This window comes from Ranitomeya variabilis, chromosome 4 (genome assembly GCF_051348905.1).
Source record: "Ranitomeya variabilis isolate aRanVar5 chromosome 4, aRanVar5.hap1, whole genome shotgun sequence".
Classification (NCBI taxonomy): domain Eukaryota; kingdom Metazoa; phylum Chordata; class Amphibia; order Anura; family Dendrobatidae; genus Ranitomeya; species Ranitomeya variabilis.
The window spans coordinates 235,483,465-235,507,199 of record NC_135235.1 but is presented as its reverse complement, the minus strand read 5'-3'; the positions used below and the strand labels follow the sequence as shown (position 1 = coordinate 235,507,199).

General features: G+C 46.1%; 2 protein-coding genes across 2 annotated transcripts; both read left to right on the top strand.

Annotated features, from left to right (window-relative positions):
• The first annotated feature begins 3,630 nt into the window (after positions 1–3,630).
• On the top strand, positions 3,631–18,974 carry LOC143770558 (acidic phospholipase A2-like). Its single transcript, XM_077260264.1, has 4 exons — positions 3,631–3,765; positions 3,934–4,081; positions 8,615–8,721; positions 18,715–18,974. The coding sequence occupies exons 1-4, from the start codon at positions 3,732–3,734 to the stop codon at positions 18,867–18,869; spliced, it is 444 nt and encodes a 147-aa protein (XP_077116379.1). The 5' UTR covers positions 3,631–3,731; the 3' UTR covers positions 18,870–18,974.
• On the top strand, positions 11,459–15,571 carry LOC143766979 (uncharacterized). Its single transcript, XM_077255002.1, has 3 exons — positions 11,459–12,290; positions 12,807–13,482; positions 15,515–15,571. Exons 1-3 carry the CDS (start codon positions 11,692–11,694, stop codon positions 15,569–15,571), a joined length of 1,332 nt encoding a protein of 443 aa, XP_077111117.1. The 5' UTR covers positions 11,459–11,691.
• Positions 18,975–23,735: the final 4,761 nt, after the last annotated feature.

The window sequence follows — 23,735 nt, the reverse complement described above, 5'->3', positions numbered from 1 at the left end:
TGCTCATACAGGACAAGCTGCAGCGCTGAGAGGAAGCATCGAGGGAGCTGGGTGAGTATTTTATTTCCAGCGGGCGGGCGCACAGGGGGTGGGAGGGGGTTGGTTACCGGGAATTTTATTTCAACAGCAAAAAAAATAAAAAAACAATGATTATTCATTCCTTCTCTCCAGCGAACGCTGCTGGAGAGAAGAAATGAATGGCGGCTTCAGCACCACAAGCTGGGGGGACAGCGCTTACTGTAGCGCTGTCTCCTGCACAGCACACGGACAGCACACGGACAGCATCCGTGTGCGGTACGTGTTTTACACGGACCCATTGACTTTAATGGGTCCGTGTGATCCGTGCGCTCCCACGAACACTGACATGTCCTTGTTTTCAAACGGACACATGGTCCGTGAAAACACGCTGACATGAGCAGAGACACATTGATTTTAATGTGTCTACGTGAGTCAGTGTCTCCGGTACGTGAGAAAACTGTCACCACACGTACCGGAGCCACTGACGTGTGAAACAGGCCTTAGCGATTAGCTATAATCCTGCATCATGTGCATTAAAGTGATAAATCAGAAAGCGGCTGCTGCAGTTTTAGGAGAAAAAAACAGTAATTGTAAAAATGAAATTGTCTTCTTTGTATATATTACAAGTATATTGTCTGGATATAAATGATTTATATAATTGTAGAACACAAAATCTATAGTTAGAATATTATTCTTGCCCTCGGCTAATGACAGGTGCTCATAAACCTCAATGGGAAGAATCGCCACATTGTCCTGACTGCCGACAATACAGACTATATCAATGGTGCGGAATATATCCCCATTGTGGGGTCATTCAGTGCTGTGGGGAGAGACATCCATTATGACAAGCCTATGAGCTGCAGGTGTTCAATATACAGAAAGGTCAAATTAATACGAGGCTTCCATTATGTTTTATTCTTGTTGTTTGTTTGATACAATGTTGCAAGTAGCATCCATAGAGAAATACTGCAAAGAAGTGAGAGAAATACATTGTATGTACAGAACTGAGATCCAACTGAGTTCAAGACTCCGGCCGCACTTAGATCTTCGAGTTTGCTGCTCTGGCAGAAGGTGCAGAGAGCACAGTGAGCAGAGAAGGATTTGGTTAGAGAAGACCCATCAGCGCTTTTTACACATTAAACAATTAGACTCAGGATGAAGCGGCTGAAAAGCTGAATAAAATAAAGCTGTTGGACCATGCAAGACTTGGTCTGGTCATACCACATCTCCCGGCGAGAGGGAAAGCATAAGTCAGTTATCATTATTGAGTATATAGATTAAACAGCAGGGGCTCGCAGCTGCTACTTTCTGCATTACCCTACCTGTTTCATCACAGGAGCGAGTGTCTTCAGTCCTCTGAGCTCATCATAAATCCAGTCAGTGATGTAGGAGTGACGTGCCCGCAGAGCAGTGGGGTACTCGGTACCGGGTCTGGTCACAAGGGGGATGTCATGGTGGCTGCGACCCGGTCCGTGGCCCTGGGCATCAACGTTAAAGGGGAAAATGTTCAAAGTTTGTCGTGACGCCACCTGTGGTGTTCGGTCAATAGGGGGACCGACGCTGCATTAGAGGGGTCCCCTGGGGGATATTGCGGCAGCCCAGATGTTACACTTCCCACAGGTGAAGCGGGGTCCCCAGGGGTCCTATGGTGTCTGGCGTAGATGATATAGCCAGTAAATAAGTGGAGGAGACAAGTTGTAAGTCTTTAACTGGTTTACTACAGGTTGCTGGCCATAGTCCAGGGTACCAGGCACAGGTGATGGTGGTCCGGCCGGCTCAGAGGCAAGTGAGAGTTCTCCTGTACCAGTAGAGGTCCATGGGCCTTTCCAACTAGCGCCTTTCAAGGTGAGGTCCCTGCTGCCTGAAGCTTCCTACAGGGTCCTCCAGTTTCCCCCTGTCCTGGGACAGGTAACTGCACTACGGGCAGCTTGAGCCTTTTTACAGGGACTCTAACATGCCTGGGCTCCTCAGGTGCTGCTGCGTCTCAGGCATGGTGCGGGCAGGTAATGTGTAGTGTCGTGCCCTCCGGTTCTGCTCTGTGTCCTAGAGTCCCACAAAAGCCTCGGGCTCCCGGTTCCCGGCTATTGCGCTTCAGCTTTGAGGGTGCCCTGCCACAGTTCACCTCTGTACCTCTGTTCCCTGTGCTCCTTCCCTTCTGGCTACTCCACATACAACAACCCTTCAGGTTCTTCCTCCTTCCAGAGGCTGTAGCTCCCTCGTGGCTGCCAGGCCTCTCTGTCTGCACTGCATCTCTCCTAGATGTCTGCTCTGCTTGGTCTCCCAGGACCAACTGCCTAGCTCCTCCTCCAGGTCAGGATACATAAAGCGGAAGGGAAGCTCCCCTGAATCTGGGTGATGAGCTCCCCCTCCTGGCCTGGATTCATAATGTGTTGCATGTGTGCCTTACCTGGTGAAGAGAACTCCTTTGCCTCTGAGCATGACATTACCTTCCCTGAAGGAAAAGCAACATCACTGCAGCACCCGGTAACGTGGGGTGCTGCAGGAGCTCTGACCATTTATGTCACTGACTTGATTTATGATGAGCTCAGAAGGCTGGAGACACTCGTTCCTGTGATAAAACAGGCAGGGTAATGCGTTATGTCAGAAAGTAGCAGCTCGGCCCATTACATGTCTTGTATCCTGCTTCTATCACCAGTTTTGCCCACTTCAGTCTCCATCTCTAATTTTCAATTGTCTCTGAGCTGGTGGGCTGAGATGAGCTGCCATGATGTCTCCCATACACTCCACAGTCAGACTTGATGTAGCTCGTGAGGATTTCTGTAAACCCGTTTAGGACACAAATTCTGCAACAAATGTCAAAGTGAATAAGAACACAAGGGACAAGTGGTGAGAAGGCAATTTTACCAAGATTTTGCCGTTTTGTAAGAAAGCATCCACTTTACCATATACAATACAGAAAAATGGAAAAGAAATTCAAAGTAAGCTGAGATGGTAAAAAAAAACTACAATTTTGACAGTGTAATAAAATTACCCCCATCACATTAGTCAAATGAAAACTCGTCCTAATCACATGTCAAGACAAGCTACAGTCTGAAGAAACACGACTCCCGAGACCTGTGTCTCAACTGACAGAGGAGCTGTATTTTAAGAGAATGTGCTGGTGAGCTGCTGGAAAATGGCTGTGACAGGATAAATCTCATCTGCTGACTGACTGCGGAAGGAGGACTGAGGAAACATATCTTCTGTGCTCAGTCAGTTGAGGAGAAGCTTTATTTCTTCTCTTGTCAGACACTTCTTCTCGGCTCAGGCAGCTCCGTGTGCTTCCAAAACTGAGATTTCAGAAATGTGACAAAAGTGCATATAATATTATGACTTCAGATGTTCGATAGAACATAAATAATTCTGACTTTTGTTTAGTTTGTTTCCTTGTCATGTTGTGTTTTCTATGGGACTGAGGGAAAAAAACAATGTGGGAAAGTCAATGATAATACTATTGACTTCTCTCGTTTGTTGCCCCAGGATCAAATGTGCAGTGCAGGTAAGGGTTAATTTTTCCCTACACTATCACCGCCTCATATGTTGCTGTTATTAGGTATTTGGCCCCAGGCAGCCAATAGCAGACAGCACTCGGCAGCCCCACCTAGTGGTAGGAATATGTAGTGCAGATATCAGGAGGATATAATCCATGGTGGTATCTGCTGCTCCTACAGATCGTCTTCTCCTGGATATTCGCCCTCTGTCTCCGGTGCACAATGATAACCTGTGTGCTGCTCCTCCTCCGTCTTGGTAAGTCCTGATATTATCCGGAGCCTCTCAGGTGATGGGAATATAGCAGGGACTGATCTCCAGGCAGCTCCCTGATCTGAGGAGGAAAATTCCCCGTAATCTCCATCATTCCTGGTGAATGCAGCACTCCAAGTCACACAACGAGGTGATGGTGGTTTTATCTTCTAGGGTCGGTGGAAGGAGATGGACCTTATCTCAGTGATTTCAGAGACATGGTTAGCGAAACAATGAACAGAAGAGTTACAGATTTTAACTTATACGGCTGCCAGTGTGGAATATTATCTGTGGGAAGTAAGATAGTGGATGAAATTGATCGCTAAGTGGCTGATAATATATGTTACTTATAATTACGTGGGTGTAAGGAAGTTACGGTGCTGCCCCCCACATCCACCCCCTAAACAATTATGTGTTGTAATTTAATGCATTGCACTGTTATCAATGTGATTTACCTGTTTAGAATTTTTTCAATGCACTTAGTTGAGTACTGTAAGGAAAACCACACATGAGAGGAGCCGGGAGATACAGATATTCCCCCGCCATCACCAATCTGTGATGGGGCTTACAGTGACAGCTCTTTGGTGCCCCCTTACCTTCAGGTCAGTTAGGGAACTGCACCTAGAATAAGTAGTTGCCGGAGAGGCTGCCCTGTCACATACTGGTTATTAGGGCACTCTGCCGTGAGGGTGGTGTATGTATCCCCAGTCCCAGGCCAGGAATATATATATAAACCTCTGATCCCCCAATAACACCAGGACGGTATGCTGCCACCAGTTCCTCGTTAGATATAAGCCCGGTCCGTTACCAAGCCTGTATCTGGTCAGAAACCAACCCCAGGTAGCGTGTAAGTACTAGCCGGGTATCGAGATAACAGAGCAGCCCAAAATTAATTGATATTTTAATTGCCAAAAGGAGCACTAGAAACTACAAATATATACAGAGTAATATACAGATATTACAGCAGAGGTACAGATAAAGTTAGGGTACAGGTTGGGGATTGCAGTTAGTGTATGTGTCACATTACAGTTTCTTATCACTTGTGGATGGAGGGAAGCTCTCGTATCCACAGTCACTGTCTCAGTTTCTGGTCCATCTCCGTGTGTGACGTGATGCAGCTTCCATGGCAGAACAATGACAAAGGGTAAAGGTGTGTGGCTAGCTTTTAACCCGTAGCTCGCCACCTCCCATATTCGCCACCGCCCCTCTGGGTTGGACTGAATTCTCCCTTGACTTCTTAGCTGAAATAATTCCCAATATCTAGGATGGGTCATAACTTGCTAGTGGAAGGTCCAAACGGGACAACTAACGTCTCAATGGGTTCGTTGGGTCTGGACCGATACACAGAGTCCAAACTTGGGTCAGGCAAGAAGTTCTGGATAGCTAGTCTCAATAGCTCGGTATCCGGGACAGCTAGACAAATATGAGATGCAGGGATGCAGGTGGAGGACTCCCAGGGTTCTGGTGGTATATTGGACATAACCCTGAGCTGCATGGTGCTCTCATAATTCATTTCTAGATGTCGGTGCCTAAGTTTCTAGAGTTTCCACCGATAGATAATTGATGCTGGCCGCCTTGCACAAGACAGCAAGGGGTCCTAGCTCTGCTCCTCCTCGCCTTTATTAACACGTGGCTTCTTATTCTCTGGCTATATGGTAAAGTTCTGTTCTTTTGGGAATTGTGTACTTATACCAAGGGTGCGGGCCACTTCAGTAGTGAAGGAAGATCTCTGGACAATATATTGGGCCTGAATTAATTAGTCCAAAATGGAGTCTCCCTCATCCCTCAGAGGTATAAATAGAGTTAATGCTTGGGACTAGCCCAGAATGGGAGGGGCTATGTGGGAAGACAGAAGGCAACTTCCTGATAGTGAGTGAGATGGGCCCAGTGTTCAGTAGATGCAGACCTAAGGTCTAACAGATGGCAGACTGACATGTTATAGTGTGTCGTGCGGAGAGGGAAGACCACAGGGCATCCGATAATACATCCTAAGGACTAAAGGTACCTTCACATTAAGCGACGCTGCAGCGATAGCGACAACGATGCCGATCGCTGCAGCGTCGCTGTTTGATCGCTGGAGAGCTGTCACACAGACCGCTCTCCAGCGACCAACGATGCCGAGGCCCCCGGGTAACCTGGGTAAACATCGGGTTGCTAAGCGCAGGGCCGCGCTTAGTAACCCGATGTTTACCCTGGTTACCAGCGTAAAATGTAAAAAAAGCCAACACTACATACTTACATTCACGTCCCCCGGCGTCCGCTTCCTGCACTGACTGAGCGCCGGCCCTAACAGCAGAGCGGTGACGTCACCGCTGTGCTGTACTTTCACTTTACGGCGCTCAGTCAGTGTGGGAAGCGGACGCCGGGGGACGCGAAGGTGAGTATGTACTGTTTGGTTTTTTGCGCTTAGTAACCCGATGTTTACCCTGGTTACCAGTGTAAAACATCGCTGGTATCGTTGCTTTTGGTGTCAAACACGACGATACGACCAAATAAAGTTCTGAACTTTGTTCAACGACCAGCGATATCACAGCAGGATCCTGATCGCTGCTGCGTGTCAAACTAAACGATATCGCTATCCAGGACGCTGCAACGTCACGGATCGCTAGCGATATCGTTTAGTGTGAAGGTACCTTTAGGAATTGTGAACAGATATCAGAAGGAGAGATTTGACAGATTGGAGCCAGGACAGGGAGGCCACCTAAATGGTACAGGACTTATCTCAAGGGAGGTAGACGGCCCACTTAGGGATTGTATCACAAGAAGGGATTGTATGAGCAGGACTTTAGTGAACAGTTATCTATGGTGAGAGGGAGCTCCATTGTGTGTATTGGATGGAATCAATGGTCGCCATATTGAGACTTACCTCTCCTACAGAGAACAGTGGACTTCAAGGATCTAGTGAGGAGTCGTATGGATGCACCTCAAGTAGTGGGGTCCTCATTAGTCAGCTGGCAACTAACACTAGCTGGGAGCAGCCGCAGCCTTACAACTCAACCCGTGCTCCCATCTCCCATAATTGTTTGCTGGATTGTTGGCTGGATATTCATCAACCTCTGTGTTGGACTCATTAAACACTGGCATGTCTCTGTAGTGGAGATGATTTCCTTGGTGGTGGGCCATTATGGAGGTAGTATCTGGTGTTGGTGGTAGGGGTACTAAATCTCCCAAAACTGATGCAATAACACAAGCCCTCTCCTCACTTGAGGCTCCGAATCCCAATGTGATCACAAATTCCTGGATTGGGGCTCCTTGTGACTGGGTATTGGATTCAAGACTACCACTGGATCCTGGATTTGGCAAGCAGATTAATTCCTCTGGGTCCATTTCAGTGGAGTTTTCATCATTCTCCACGATGTTCTGGGTAACCTAAAGGACCAATTCCTGTATCAAAACCGACTGACTGTTGGTTGCCTGGTATTCGATCTGTCAAAGCTGGCACATCTCCTGTAGTCGTCGTTTCTTGTTATGGCTGTATTTCCCCTCCAGTCCTCCTCCCAAGGCTGAACTAGTGGGGTTGGTCATGGTGGCATCTGAAACCTGCTGTGTATGCCTCACCTATGTTCTGCTGCGTCTGCCTATATGCCTCCCTGGGTATGGAGCCCATGGACGGTGTTTGTGAACACCAGTCCCCTGCAGCTCTTCCAGATCCGCCGGGCTCAGTAGTATAATACTGCTACCACCAAAATGTGGAGACACGGGGGTCAGTGCATGCTGTCATCTACCCAAGGGCATAACACTACCCAGACAACACAGGTTGAGGGTAAAACAGCATGGCAATACTTTGTTAAACCACAAAACAGGCAAATACCACGTAGGACAGTCCAAGCAAAATATCCCAAGATGGTGCACACTACAGAGTCTCACCCTTCGGCTGACTTATCAGGATTAGAGCAGCTGCGACTTTGGGGCTTCCAGGGCCGACTAACCCCCCAGTGGCACACTGCTTTTGGTGAGCACCCACAGAGAGGAGGTATTAACAAGCCTAGGAAGCTGACAGTCTATTGTGGTATGTGGCCAGGTGACTGGAGGGTCACAACATGGCTTCTCCGAATGTCTACATGGGACCAAGTGACCGGAGGGTCGCAACTTGGCTTCTTCAAACATTTTTGAAGGTTCAGTGATGGTCAATGTAGCAGCTCTGTATTCTTCCAGCTAGGACCATGGTCCTTGAGCTGGCATTCTGTAGAATGTGAAATCTTGATGGAGCCATGTTGTCCTGGCAGCTGTCCTCTAGAGTATTCCTTTACGGAATCATGGTGTTTGGTCTGTTGTTCTGTCAAGTCACACTTGATACAGAGGCATATCCTTTTATAGTTCACAACTGTCCTATAGGCATCATCCACAGGTGAGGGAGGAGGTAGGATGAGAATATCTCTCATTGTTTGAGTATTTAATCAATCTGCATAGTATGCCCTTTACTGTTTGCAGGTCAACAAGCCACATGTATTTATTCAATGGAGAATCAACACATTATCAAAACATCGATTGTTCAATGACCCTGTGTCCCTATCTTGCAAGGATAGCAGACAATAACCTGTAGGAGCTGATAGAAGAGGCAAACAGCAGTCATTTGTCAATTCAGAAACAACAAAACATTCAAACAATAGTCTATGATTCTTAACCCATGGAAGAAATCACAACAGGCATAATTAAGATTAAATGATTTGTCATCACACACAGTGATAACTCTGAGTACAGATAATGTAGTAGATGTCACCTGCAGTCCCATGTAACACCACAGATAACACAGTGATAACTCTGAGTACAGATAATGTAGTTGATCTCACCTGCAGTCCTATGTAACAACTGCTGATTGGACACTTACAGGCGACGGTCTTCTCTCCTCCTTTAGATGCTGTCTTGCACAGTTTTGCATGTATAAAGCGATCAGCACAGATGGCTGCCGGCCATTGTTAGCGCTTTACTATTACACCTACAGTAATGGGACCATCACCTGCGGTAAGTTTGGGGGTCTCCTCAGGGTTGGGACATTCGGGGACATTGTGAGAGGCAGAAAAATTACAGCTTTATTCTTATTGAATTTCTAAACATCAGACGAGTGGTGTCCGTCCAGGTGATTTGATGTTCGGCTGTGACAGTGTGACTGTGGTTTCAGGTGACTTTCCAGGATAAGCCGTCGTGTGTGCACAGGACACATAACACTAATTCTGCCCATTATAAAACTTCTAGACTTTATTTTAGAAGTTTTTCCCTCTGCACTAGAAGCCTCAGCAGTTTTCTTTGTTTCTCTCTACTCTCCCATCTCCATCCCTGTTCCATAGACTTCTAAAGGCAGAAGACTGAACTACACGCAGATTCCAGATGTTTTTTAGAGTGAACAGTTCATACAAAACAGGAGCAGGGCGACGTAGGCGAGGGGGAAAAATGGGCACTTGTCCAGGGTCTCCATTCCCAAAAGGACCCCCAGCCTCTATAAGACAGAAACTCAGGGCATACTGCCAGTCCTGCAATAATCTGGAGGAACCGAAGAGAAAGATAAATACTGGGATGCTTCCTAATGTGTGCAAGTGTGTAGCATAGAGTGTGTGTAGCATAGAGTGTGTGTAACATACAGTGTGTGTAGCATAGTGTGTAACATACAGTGTGTGTAGCATAGAGTGTGTGTAACATAGTGTGTGTAGCATACAGTGTGTGTAGCATAGTGTGTAACATACAATGTGTGTAGCATAGAGTGCGTGTAGCATAGAGTGCGTGTAACATACAGTGTGTGTAGCATAGAGTGCGTGTAACATACAGTGTGTGTAGCATAGAGTGCGTGTAACATACAGTGTGTGTAGCATAGTGTGTGTAACATACAGTGTGTGTAGCATAGTGTGTAACATACAGTGTGTGTAGCATAGAGTGCATGTAACATACAGTGTGTGTAGCATAGAGTGTGTGTAACACAGTGTGTGTAGCATAGTATGTAACATACAGTGTGTGTAGCATAGTGTGTAACATACAGTGTGTGTAGCATAGAGTGTGTGTAGCATACAGTGTGAGTAGCATATGGAGCGCCCCCAGACGCAGGGCAATGGGGTACTCGGTACCGGGTCCCTCTGTCTCAGTTCTGGGGATGTCACGGTGGCCCGACCTGGTCCGTGGCCCTGCTAAGGGGCGTCCAATTAAAGGTGTAGGTGGTGGTGGTTTAGGTCGCGGTAAATAACGAGGACACAGGGTTGCAGTCTCTTTACCTTTTACTGTAGACTTCGGCATCCACAATCCAGAGCACTGCTAACAGGGCTTGCTGAGACTGGCCGGTCCGAAGGCACATCCAGAGTTCCCTTTGCAGGTGGAAATCAATAGCCTTCCTACTTGCGCCTGTGTGTTGTAGTACCTCCCTGCTGAGCACCACGGGATAGTCCTCACAACTCTTGTATCTGTTTCTGATGTTCTCTCTCTCCGTCCCCCAGTTTGGATAGGACGCACCCGTATGACGGGAGTAGGCCTGGAGCTATTTTATAGGGACCCTAGAGACACCCCTCTCCCACAATTTGCCTCCGTTGTCTGCTTAGGTGAAAAGGTGAGACAGCCAACATGAAGTCACCTGCCCTGCCGTGATTGAAGTAAAGCATAGAGCCAGTACTCCCTCGGTGTTCCGGCCACCGGCTACGCGCCTCAGAAGGATGTTGCCACGATCTTAGGGCACGACTCCTCCCGGTATTATCTCTTTTGTTGCTGTGATCTCGTTTCTCACTTCTCCACAATATACTTCGCTTCTTGTCCTTTCTTAAGATACCGCCGCAATGAAGTGCAGGCGCGGCTCCATAACGATCTGTCTCTTGCTAGGCCTCTGTCAGGATCCCACCCCTGACAGGGACCCCCCTGAATCTTTCCCCGCAACACCCTCTCTCACTGGATGTTGCCTGGGTAAAACCCAGTCAGCTTTCTCACTAACTTCCTATCCAACCCCCAGTTTTACCAGAGTGTGAGGAGTGGCCTAATACATAGAACCTTTTGCTCCCCCTGGTGGCCGGAGTGTGAAGTGTAATGTGTGACTGTGATACCTGGTCAGGTGAACTCCTTTAGTACAATCAGACGTACCATCACTCCCCTTAGCGGCAGAGCGACAATACTGCACGACCAGGACTCTGGGGTGCTGCACATAGAGCGTGTGTAACAGTGTGTGTAGCAGAGTGTGTGTAACAGTGTGTGTAACATACAGTGTGTGTAGCATAGTTTGTGTAGCATACAGTGTGTGTAACATAGTGTGTGTAGCATAGAGTGTGTAACAGTGTGTGTAACATACACTGTGTGTAGCATACAGTGTGTGTGCATAGTTTGTGTAGCATACAGTGTGTGTAGCATACATTGTGTAGCATACAGTGTGTGTAACATAGTTTGTGTAGCATACAGTGTGTGTAACATACAGTGTGTGTAGAATAAATTATAGATTAATAGGAATCTGTCAGCCCCCAAAACACCCAGTAATCTAACCAAAGGACGTCCTCTCTCTTCTTCGGCCGCTCGCTGCAGAGCTGCACCCGGGAGCGTTGAGGCAGAGGAGGACGGTGTGCGTGCTCATGTCCGAGCTTTGTCTTCAGACAGGAACGCCAGCGCTGCTGATCAGCAGAGAAGGAGGTGGATGGAGGCGACATCTAGGAGCAGCGGGTGCACCGCGCACCCTCATCTCACATCACAGGACTGTCAGCAGAGCGGAGGGACAGGTTACGATGAAGGTGGAGCGTCGGGCTGACCACGCTGTAGTTCTAGTGTCATGTGATGGAGTGTTTGGTGACTGACAGCCGCCTCTCAGCCTGATCTGTAGCAGCAGATAACGGTTTCTGTGGCATCTATTATTTCCGCACTATGTCAGTATCATAGCTGCTTAGGCTACTTTCACACTAGCGTTAACTGCATTACGTCGCAAATCCGTTTTTTTGCCGAAAAAACGGATGCGTCAAAAAAGTGAAAAACGGTGACAAACGTATGCCACGCATCCAGCATTTCGACGGATCCGTCGCAAATCCGCTAAACGTTTCCGTCGAAAATACTGGATGCGTTGCATACGTTGCATACGTTTTACCATCCGTTGTATCCGTTTTTCCGACGGATCCGTTTTTAAAATGGGAGGCTCCCAAATTTGATTGGCTACTGGAAAATTTGAAAAACTATATAGTACTGTTTTTACAGCCCATCTTTGTGGGTTTTAGTTTTGTGGCAGCGATGGAAGGTGTTCTTGGGAGGATTGCTAGTTTGGTTACCGACGTTATCTTTGAGACAAATCGCCTGGATATCATAGTACGGGAGAAGGAGGCGGCAGCGGAGAGGCGTAGGATGCTTCTGCAGCAACGGAGACGGAGGCGACTGTGGATTCATCCGATTAATCAACTACGGATGACCCGGGGTGTCCAGTCCACTCTGTACCTGGAGTTGCGGCACAATCCACACAAATTCCACAACTACGTGCGGATGAGGATTGAACATTTTGATTTTTTGCTTGCAAAAATGGAGGATGTCATCCGAAGACAGGACACAAGGATGAGGCTTGCCATCACACCGGCGGAGCGGCTGATGGTGACCCTGCGGTAAGCCTCTTTTTTTTTCTGTCATTGGTCATTTTGAATGTTATATTACATGCTGCAGACAATACTGCGCTGGCATACTGCGCACTATTTTCTGCAGCATGTAATTTTGGTTTTCTTGGCGGACATTCCACTGCTTTATTTAAATGTCATTGCTGATATTGAATGTTAGATAACAGACTGCAGAAAATACTGCGCTGAAATATTGCGTTGCATTTTCTGCTGTTTTTTTTTTTTTAAGTTTTTTGGGCTTGATGACATGCAACTGCTTTTTTTTCTGTCATTGGTCATTTTTAATGTTATATTACATGCTGCAGACAATACTGCGCTGGCATACTGCGCACTATTTTCTGCAGCATGTAATTTGGGTTTTCTTGGCGGACATTCCACTGTTTTTTTACACCGGTTTCATGCTGGTTTTATTGTGTGTCCCGTCCTTAAAAAAAAATTAACAGTGCCATATTAAAACTTGTTGGTCTGTGCAATTTTTGCTAACATTTTTTTTTTTTTTTTTTAAAGTTTCCTAGCTACGGGTGAATCTATGACTTCGCTCCATTATCAGTTCAGGCTGGGCATTTCCACTATCTCTGGAATAGTGAAGGACACATGTCGGGCTGTTTGGACCACTTTGCAACCAGAGTATATCCCCCAACCATCCATGGAAATCTGGTTGCGAAGTGCTGAAGAGTTTCAGCAAATTTGCAATTTCCCTAATTGTGTGGGTGCAGTTGACGGGAAACATATAAGGATTGCGAAACCGGCAGGAACAGGATCAGAGTATTATAATTATAAGAAGTATTTCTCCATCGTCCTTATGGCTATTGCAGATGCCAACTGCAGGTTCCTTGCCGTGGACATCGGAGCATATGGACGGTCCAACGATTCGCAAGTTCTTAAAAACTCTCCGATGGGTCGTTGCCTTTATGGAGAGAGCTACGATTTACCGCCAGCCAGACCACTGCCAGGAACAAATGACCCAGCCCTGGAATATGTCTTTGTAGGTGATGAAGCCTTTCAACTGTCGCCGCACCTACTGAAACCGTACAGTAGCCGGAACTTAAACCATACCAAGCGGGTCTTTAATTACCGGCTTACTAGAGCACGAAGAGTAGTGGAGTGTTCCTTTGGCATATTGACGGCGAAGTGGCGAGTTCTGCTGACGGCTATCAAGCTGAAAACAACAACTATAGACAAGGTAGTTAAAGCCTGCGTGGTGCTCCACAACTTTGTCCTTTCAAAGGAGCCCGTTTCCTTGGATGATGAAGAGTTGGAGACCACCTTGTGGGACTACCGCAGCAGCTCGGTTCGCTCTACAAGTTCAGTTACAAGGATGAGGGACCAGTTTGCCGATTATTTTGTCTCACCTGTCGGGCGGATCCCGTGGCAAAACATGATTGTGTAACCTGTTTCCCATGTATAACCTGTTTCCCATGTGTTTTGTTTATGTAAAAAATGTGTTTCTGCCCCCCCCCCCCCCAAAAAAAAAGCCAAAAAGCGTGGTTTTCTTGCTAGTAAAACCATTATGTTATACCTTTAACATGTCTGGTGTTTGTTTTTATTAAACTTTTTTTTATTATATTACCTTAATAAATCCACACACACACAAAGAGTAGAATTATAATCAGAATTTTATTTTAACTCTTTTTTTTTTTTTTTTTGCCAAAAAAATATAGATATTTTTTATTTTCCAATTTTTTTTTTGGAAAACTTTGCAAAATTTTTTAAATTATTGACATAAACATTTAAAAAACATATTTACAAGTCTTGAAAGTGTTGGGTGGAGATATGAGAGGAGGAGGGGCAGGAAGGTTGGACCATGTCGATAGGTGGGGAAACCCTACTTGTTTGGGGTGCAGTGGAAGGGGGGGTTAAACCAAGAGGCTGACCAGAGGGGGGTGGTGTTGGGGTAGGGGGAAGAGAAAAGCTGAGTAAAGAAAACATTGGGGAAGTAATTTGGTCTGGGGGCCGGGATTGTTGTGGGGACTGGGTTGGGTATTGTGACTGGGTAGGGTAGTGGGACTGGGTTGGGTAATGGGGCTGGCGTGGGGTTTGTGGCTGGGTTTGGTAATGGGGGGTATGGTGTGGAAATGGGGCCTGGGGTGGAATTGGAGTGGAGGTGTGGGTAGGTGTGTGGGTAGATTCATTAACGGCCTGCAGTAGAGCATTATGGCAGGTATTCATTACCCGCATCTGTTGCTCAAAAGAAAGCTTCTCCATGCTCCTGAGCATGGATTGGAAAAAAATATTGGCCGGATCTGGACTTACAGCTGAATGCAGCCTATCCAAGCGACTGCTGGTTTCCTGGCTTGTTTCACTGATGCGTGACTGCACCATGTTGAAACCAGCAGTCACTTGCTCTCCCAAAATTTTGAAAGAGCCTTGGAAGGATGCATTCAGGTGTAAGAACTCAGGAGCATAGCTCCTTTCCTGACCCCTCTGTCGCTGCCGCCACGAACCTAATGGTGGTGTCGAGGTGGCAGGATCAGAGGGGTGGGGTAAAGGGAACGCTAACTGTTCAGCATCAGATGCGAGCAATGAAGCCTGCAATAATGCTCCACTGCTTGGGGCGGATGAAGTGGAGGGGACAGAGGGGTCAGAGGAGGGGACAGTGGTGTGGGGCCTACCGACGTGGCCCTCAGTGGCGGACTCAGGAGGGATCGCTCCAGAGGGCGCAGAGGAAGATGCAGGCACCCGGTGGCTGGAGAAGGTGCTGTGAAAGAAAAAACAAAAGAAATTAATACATTGGAATGAAAAAGCCCTGACTGAAAGCAAACTAAGTAGACAGGTTAACATGGTCATTAGTGGGCTGTAGAATACTTACACTCTGCTCAGCATGGTTCGCCTCAGGAAGGAGAGGGCCTGGCCATATTTGTATTTGCTCCTCTTCCTTCCTGCAGAGCCACTCGGGGCCTTCATCTCATCGTTGAATTCCCTCTTAAAGCGATCCCTCAGTGACCGCCACCGCTTCCTAACCTTTCCAACTGTGAAGACAAGAATCAAAAGAAAAAAAAAAAATTGGTAAATGCAATACATTACAGTCAGCTCAAAACATCACTGGAAAGTGAATACTTACCTAGTTTGCTCAGCTGCTGAGGATGAAGGCTCTCCCGCCTTGGAAACAGGTTGCGACACACTTCGTCCCAGAGCCGACGGGTGACACCGGTATCGGCATGCCTGCGGTCAGCCATGTTCCACAGCGGCTCCCGCTCGCGAACCTCCTCAATGAGATCATCTATGTCGATGTCATCATCTTCATCGTCATCTACTGCGGGAGCACGCTGTGAAGCCTGTGCCAAAAAAAGGAAGAAGAAAAACAAACAAATTAGTACACTGAAACACTAAAGTACCAATAGAATCCCCCTCCCAAAAAAAAAAAAAAAAAAACTCACTGATGGCCGACCGCGGCGACGAGTCCGCCGACTCTGGGAGTGTCTGGGAGAACCTTCAGCGGCAGCAGCAGGAGCAGCAGCAGCAGCCTGAAATAAAGGAAACAAATTCTCAGTTAGGTAGGCATATATTTTCTGTGTTTAGTAAGCTGTTTTGTGTATGGTGCAGTGTGATGTGCGAAGCAACTGTTTCACCACTACTTACACTTGGTTCCTCCTCCACTTGCATCTCTCCACCCATCTCGCCCCCTTCTGACAGCTCCTCATCTGATTCAGCTTCCTGTTGAAACATAATTTATGCATGTAGTGATCAAAAAAAAAGTAAATTAAAAAAAAAAAAAAAAAAATTGTGTTAACTTACCGATACACACTGTTGCTGTGGAGGAGGGCTGTCCGAAGAGGACATTGTTGTGGAAGTAAAGGCCGGTGGCTGTGGTCCTGGGCTGACAGGCGGCGGCTGTGGTCCTGGTTTTTCTGTAAGTTTAAAGACACTTGCAATCTGCTCTACACATTGAAGCAGCAGATTTGGGGTCTTCAAAACTTACTTTTAACAGTTGGTGGCTGTGGTCCTGGTGGGCTGGTCCTGGGCTGACAGGCGGCGGCTGTGGTCCTGGTTTTTCTGTAAGTTTAAAGACACTTGCAATCTGCTCTACACACTGAAGCAGCAGATTTGGGGTCTTCAAAACTTACTTTTAACAGTTGGTGGCTGTGGTCCTGGTGGGCTGGTCCTGGGCTGACAGGCGGCGGCTGTGGTCCTGGGCTGACAGGCGGCGGCTGTGGTCCTGGTTTTTCTGTAAGTTTAAAGACACTTGCAATCTGCTCTACACATTGAAGCAGCAGATTTGGGGTCTTCAAAATTTACTTTTAACAGTTGGTGGCTGTGGTCCTGGTGGGCTGGTCCTGGGCTGACAGGCGGCGGCTGTGGTCCTGGGCTGACAGGCGGCGGCTGTGGTCCTGGTCCCTGGTGTATCTATAATAAGTATAATGGATTTCTAGTTAGACCACCCCCTAAACTAGGTAATGTTTTAATAAACACCCTGCTAAAATGATGTGAGAAAAGTTCATTAAATGTGAACACCAAAACCCCAAAACAGGTGCACGGTATACCATTCATTTCCATGTTCCCAAAAAAATATTTTTAAATGTGAACCCACCATGTAAACATATATTTACCACATTTTATTTTCAAAAATCACCTCCCCAAAAAAACCTTTAAGTGTAACCTTTATTAAAAAAAAGTGCCCTCAACCAACTGTGTATTGCAAGTATAACCATTGGTACATACACCTGTTTTAAATTTACCTTTATGAAATGATACTACGGACATTTTTTTAACAAAAATTTTATTATTTTCTTTTTTTTTCACTCTTTTTTTTTAAATCACAATTAGGAGCTGACATGCTCTTTATTTTAAATACAAGTACATCAACTGCAAATGGTTTTAACAGTAAAATAAAACCAACACTTTTAAATAGAAAAAAAAAACCACACTCACACATTCAAACCACAAGCTGCAGACCGCTAGACTTTTTTAAAAAAATACATCAGATTTAAAAAAAAAAAAAAAAAAACACATTTAAACCACATGCTGCACAGACCACTATACAGTCAATACATCAGAAAAAGGCAATTAACTAATTAAAGCATGGACAAATGCACATGCAATCAACAAGACGCACACAAACATGCATGGTATGTGTCCACATTCCGGATCGCATCAGGATTTGGTCAGGATTTTCCATCAGTATTTGTAAGCCAAAACCAGGAGTGTAACAATTAGAGGGAAAGTATAATAGGAAAACAGGCACACTTTTGCTTTTATCACCCACTCCTGGTTTTGGCGTACAAATACTGATGGAAAATCCTGACCAAATCCTGATGCAATCCTGCACATGGACACATACCCTCCCACATGAACAGGCATAAGATTGACAAAGGCATAATAAGGTGCAGGCACATGATACAAAAGCACACAGCCGTCCAAAAATACACACATACACATGCACGCACATAGCTTTATGCAAATACACATATGTACAACAAAGGCAGAAAGGTGAACCCAATCAGAAGACGCATACACACACACACATACAAAAGGCTGACAATCCTTTGGCTGGAGCTGCATGTCTTCACAGTGGCTGGCATCATGGTGGATCTGGACTCTAGCATGGCACTGGCTGGTGCAGGACGATGGCAGGCCTCAGGTTCTCTTCAGGTTTTAAGCTCTTGCTGTAGTCAGTAGTACCTCATACACACAGAAATGCACAGGCACACAGATGCACACAAAAATTGCAATACTCACACTGGCTCTATGGTGGCTGGAGTCTTGTGGCAGGATGGCTGCAGTCTTGTGACAGGCTGGCTGGACTCTTGTGGCAGGCTGGCTTCTTGTGGCAGGCTGGCTGGGGTCTTGTGGCAGGCTGGCTTCTTGTGGCAGGCTGGCTGGACTCTTGTGGCAGGCTGGCTGGGGTCTTGTGGCTGGCTGGGGTCTTGCTGGCAGTCTCTTCTCCTCTCTGTCTTCTTGCTGGCATATGTGGGGTTGAAGGCCCAGGCCAGGTTTATATAGATTTGGGGGTGTCTGGCCAATTGGCAACAAAATTCTGCTTCTGAGCATGCTCAGTGTAAAAAAAACGTATTGCAGCGCTGTATTGCGTCGTACGACGTGTCCCGACGCATCCGTCGCTCATAGGCTTCCATTGCAGCCAACGACGTATGCCGCAGGATGCGTCGCGACACGTTTTTTAGGCGGAGACAAAAAACGTTACAATCAACGTTTTTTTGAGACGACGTGTCGCCAAATTTCGACGCATACGTCGTAAAACGTACACGACGTATGCCAATCCGTCGCCATACGTCGCCAATACAAGTCTATGGGAAAAAAACGCATCCAGCAAAAACTTTTGCTGGATGCGTTTTTTCTGAAAAAAGACGTTTTGAGACGTAATGCAGTTAACGCTAGTGTGAAAGTAGCCTAAGTCTCACGTCTCGGGCCGGCATCCACCACGGATGATCAGTAATGGATGTTTCTGTTATACCCACAGATGATGAGGACGAGTCCGGCTGCACCAGACGAACCCGTGAGAGCGACCGGAAAACCGTCATGTGTTTAATGAGCCACAAGTATTCAGAAGTGAATGCAAAATACAAACGTTTCGGCAGATGTTCGGGGAGGCGTCCACCCTGTGATCAGCAATAATAAAGATTGGGTGCACAGAAAAGGACACTGCTCCTAATTCATAAGAATATGAAAAATCTGGCACTCTAGAAAATGTATGCAGAGAATTTTATTAAAGATAAATAATCCCAATATCTTGTGTAACGTTCCGGTCTTACAATCAAACCTTCCTCAGAAAAGATATATTGAGAGGTGGACAGCCCAATTATAATGGCATACTGGAAAAAGCCAAAGTTAGACAATAAGTGAAGGGCCCATAAATCGCGCAATGGAATGGAGAAAGTTCCCTGGCGAGAAGCGCAATAATGAGGCGTCCTGAAGAGCTCGGCCTGTCGCTGATCACACAGCCGCTGTGTCTGTCACACAGGATTTCACTAGAGTTACATCCTGTATTATACTCCAGAGCTGCACTCACTATTCTGCTGGTGCAGTCACTGTGTACATACATTACATTACTGATCCTGAGTTACAGCCTGTATTATACTCCAGAGCTGCACTCACTATTCTGCTGGTGCAGTCATTGTGTACATACATTACATCACTGATCCTGAGTTACCTCCTGTATTATACCCCAGAGCTGCACTCGCTATTCTGCTGGTGCAGTCACTGTGTACATACATTACATTACTGATGCTGAGTTACATCCTGTATTATGCCCCAGAGCTGCACTCGCTACTCTGCTGGTGCAGTCACTGTGTACATGCATTACATTACTGATCCTGAGTTACCTCCTGTATTATACTCCAGAGCTGCACTCGCTATTCTGCTGGTGCAGTCACTGTGTACATGCATTACATTACTGATACGGAGTTACATCCTGTATTATGCCCCAGAGCTGCACTCGCTATTCTGCTGGTGCAGTCACTGTGTACATACATTACATTACTGATCCTGAGTTTCCTCCTGTATTATACTCCAGAGCTGCACTCGCTATTCTGCTGGTGCAGTCACTGTGTACATGCATTACATTACTGATCCTGAGTTGCATCCTGTATTATACTCCAGAGCTGCACTCACTATTCTGCTGGTGCAGTCACTGTGTACATACATTACATTACTGATCCTGAGTTACATCCTGTATGAGTTACATCCTGTATGAGTTACATCCTGTATTATACTCCAGAGCTGTACTCACTATTCTGCTGGCGCAGTCACTGTGTACTTAGACTACATTACTGATCCCGAGTTACATCCTGTATTATACTCCAGAGCTGCACTCACTGTTCTGTAGGTGCAGTCACTGTGTACATACATTACTGATCCTGAGTTACATCCTGTATTATACTCCAGAGCTGCACTCACTATTCTGCTGGTGCAGACACTGTGTACTTAGATTACATTACTGATCCTGAGTTACATCCTGTATTATAGCCAGAGCTGCACTCTCTATTCTGCTGGTGCAGACACTGTGTACATACATTGCATTGTTGATTCTGAGGTACGTCCTGTATTATACCCCAGAGCTGCACCGGGAGGATATTTTTATCATCCCCACCGTTCACACTAATATGCCATGAACTGGGGTTGTTTGGTAGCCCCTGGTTCGTTCTGAAGGGGATTTATCTATATCCCACTTCGCAGTTCCGATTTCGAACTTGCAGCTCTCTGGCGCCCCCTTTCCCTCAGGTCAGACAGGGTACTGCACCTATGATAATTAGTCGCCAGAAAGGCTGCCTTACTTTGTACTGACTAATGGGGCACACAGCAGCGAAGGCGATATAACTACTCCCACTCATGCGGGAACAATAATTATCAACGCCGTCCGTCGCTACCAAGTTTCCCAAACGCACTGGACAAATCTGCTGTCACCAACTCCGATTTCTTAATTAATAACGGGTCGGGAGGCAACCCAAATTAGTAGTGTAATTCAATTCAGAGGACATTACAGTACGTTATAGAGCAAGGATAAACTAAGCTAGTAATTTTATATATTTTACTCTAAAAGGTAGGCAGTGTTTACAAAAGTAGAAAAAAAATGTTCTAAAAGAAGACAAGTATCCTATGTACAAACCATTACAAATAAAAAGGGATTAACAGAAGAAAATCGACTTACGGTTCTTTCATATCATTCAATGGTATGCCGTGTGGTGACTGGGGGAGGGGACCTTCCCCAAAAATCTTCAGGTCAGATTGCACAGCTTGTCGTAGCTGAATCCCCTGGCAAAAGACATCCCCTTTTTTGGGCCTCTGAGTTTTATCCCTTTGCCCAAAACTAAGGTTCTCCCTCTTGGATGAACTTATGGGGTGGGCAGAGCTATGGAATGCACTCCTCTTTCTTGAGTATATGAAAGAACATCATCCCACATATCTTGGCATATGAACCTCGTAGAAAGACGACACCCATGTCGCTCAGCGTGACCTAGGGGTTTGTTTAAGCATAGACATGGGGTAGCTGGGTGACCTAGTTACGTAGTAATCTATTTCTCAATAGTGCTGGTTCTGGAATCTAGAAAACTCACTGGCTGGTAGTTCTACTGAGGCACATGTCAAAAATGTATTTGTCCCACTCCTATCATTAATCGGTGCTATCATATTTACATTTGCAAAGACAAAGGAACCTTGTTTTTTTCCATGTGCTTCTACTTGTACTTCCACTTTAAGGCCATAAAACTCCTCAGTGAAGGTTGCTGGCACGCTGGTCTCACATTACAGCTGTATAGCAGGGGGAGGGAGAGGGAGTGAAATAGCAGCCTGTGTCTGGAACCAATGCATCTTCTGAAAATTACTCAGACCATGGCATTTTTACATTATCATTACAGCTGCACTCACTATTCTGCTGGTGCAGTCACTGTGTGCATACTTTACATTATTGATCCTGAGTTACATCCTGAATTATACTCAAGAGCTGCACGCCCTATTCTGCTGGTGCAGTCAGTGTGTACATACATTACTGATCCTGAGTTACATCCTGCATTATACTCCGGAGCTGCACTCACTATTCTGCTGGTGCAGTCACTGTGTGCATACATTACATTACTGATCCTGAGTTACATCCTGTATTATACTCCAGAACTGCACTCACTATTCTGCTGGTGCAGTCAATGTGTCCATACAATACTGATCCTGAGTTACATCCTGTATTGTACTCCAAAGCTGCACTCACTATTCTGCTGGTGCAGTCACTGTGTACATACATTACATTACTGATCATGAGTTACATATCCTGTATTATACCCCAGAGCTGCACTCAACCTTCTCCTTGTCCAGTCACTCTGTACATACATTACATCACTGATCCTGAGTTACATCCTGTATTATACTCCAGAGCCGTACTCACTATTCTGCTGGTGCAGTCACTGTGTCCATACATTACATTACTGACCCTGAGTTATATCCTGCATCATACCCCAGAGCTGCACTCACTATTCTGCTGGTGCAGACAAACTGTGTACATATATTACACTTCTGACCCTGAGTTACCTCCTGTATTATACCCCAAAGCTGCACTCACTATTCTGCTGGTGCAGTCAATGTGTCCATACAATACTGATCCTGAGTTACATCCTGTATTATACTCCAGAGCTGCACTCACTATTCTGCTGGTGCAGTCAATGTGTCCATACAATACTGATCCTGAGTTACATCCTGTATTGTTCTCCAAAGCTGCACTCACTATGTCAGGACACTGAACATTTTTTATTACCTTTTGTGCATTACTGCCCTTTTCCAAGATGGCGTCTTTGGTCTCATGTGCACTGTGTCTTCCTGCTATAAAACTCCACCCCAGCTTTCAGTCTGTGCTAGAGTATTCTGCCTTGCATCCAGCTCCTGACCCTGGTGACTCCCTGGCTATATACCTGCTCCTGTGAACCTGTGTGGTGATCCTGCTACTCTGCTCTGAGTTCCTGCTGCATACACCAGTTTCCAGTAATCCTCCTTCATCTGCTGCTCGTGTTTACTTCCATCTGCATTTACTGGACATGTAAGCTGTTGCTGCCTTGCATAAACCTGAGACTTTCACCCAGGCCTCCCTGGTTGAGCTAAGATATTATTTGAACTGCCTTATAAGCATATTTATCTGTATCCTCAAAAATAATTGTGCTTCATAGACTTTCTGCGTGATTGCATTTTCCTCTGAAGTTTCCTATAGACTGCTAAGCTACGTTTAATATTTACACCAAGTGTTGTGGACCTGAGTTTCTCTCTGCACCCGTTTGAATCACCGTGTGATAATATAGACTTTACCACTTATAAAACTGTGTCCTGTAGTTGTCTTGTTCCACGCAAAGAGTCTCCTGAGTTATCCCCTATAATTATTACAGGATACTCTAGCCACAAAAGAGGAGACTGCTGGAACAATGACTGCAGAGAGCAGATTAGAGCAGGAGTTTTCAAAATAAGATCACTGCAGAAAGATGTGGAAGGTCTGCAAAAAAAGTTTGGAAGCTTTAAACACAATCAACAAGTGCTTGGACAGACTTTGCAGGACTTAAGCACCCGCATGGCAGCCCAGGAAAACAAACTTGCTGGCATAGAGTCCCAGTATGGACGGGCTTTTCAGGACGTAAGCACGCAAATAGCTGCACAAGCGACTTTACCATCTGGGCAACCGCCAGAAGCTAGCCCACCTAAGTTGCCCCCATTCAGATTTAATGGTGATCGCGACAAATTTCGTGGCTTTGTGAATCAATGTATGCTATATTTTGATGTGCATGCTGACCGTTTTCCTAATGATAGATCCAAAGTATTGTGTGTAATAATGCTGCTGACCGCACGAGCGCTCGCCTGGGCGAACACGATGATTGAGTCTCGTGACCCACTGTAAAATAACTTGGATGATTTCTTGGCCACTATGGCATTAATGTTTGATGACCCTAATCGCCGTGCAACCGCTGAATCTGCTTTATTGTCTTTACGCCAGGCTAAACGTTCTGTTATTGAGTATGC

What these genes read in the sequence shown, in the direction of transcription:
- LOC143766979 (XM_077255002.1), top strand. Translation starts at nt 11,692, where the DNA reads ATGCCACGCATCCAGCATTTCGACGGATCCGTCGCAAATCCGCTAAAC. An exon ending in CGGCTGATGGTGACCCTGCG is followed by an intron (nt 12,291 to 12,806) that starts GTAAGCCTCTTT and finishes TTTTTTTTAAAG; the next exon opens with TTTCCTAGCTACGGGTGAAT. An exon ending in AAACAACAACTATAGACAAG is followed by an intron (nt 13,483 to 15,514) that starts GTAGTTAAAGCC and finishes CTCCTCAATGAG; the next exon opens with ATCATCTATGTCGATGTCAT.
- LOC143770558 (XM_077260264.1), top strand. Translation starts at nt 3,732, where the DNA reads ATGATAACCTGTGTGCTGCTCCTCCTCCGTCTTG. An exon ending in ATAGTGGATGAAATTGATCG is followed by an intron (nt 4,082 to 8,614) that starts CTAAGTGGCTGA and finishes CTCCTCCTTTAG; the next exon opens with ATGCTGTCTTGCACAGTTTT. An exon ending in TAATGGGACCATCACCTGCG is followed by an intron (nt 8,722 to 18,714) that starts GTAAGTTTGGGG and finishes TTATACCCACAG; the next exon opens with ATGATGAGGACGAGTCCGGC.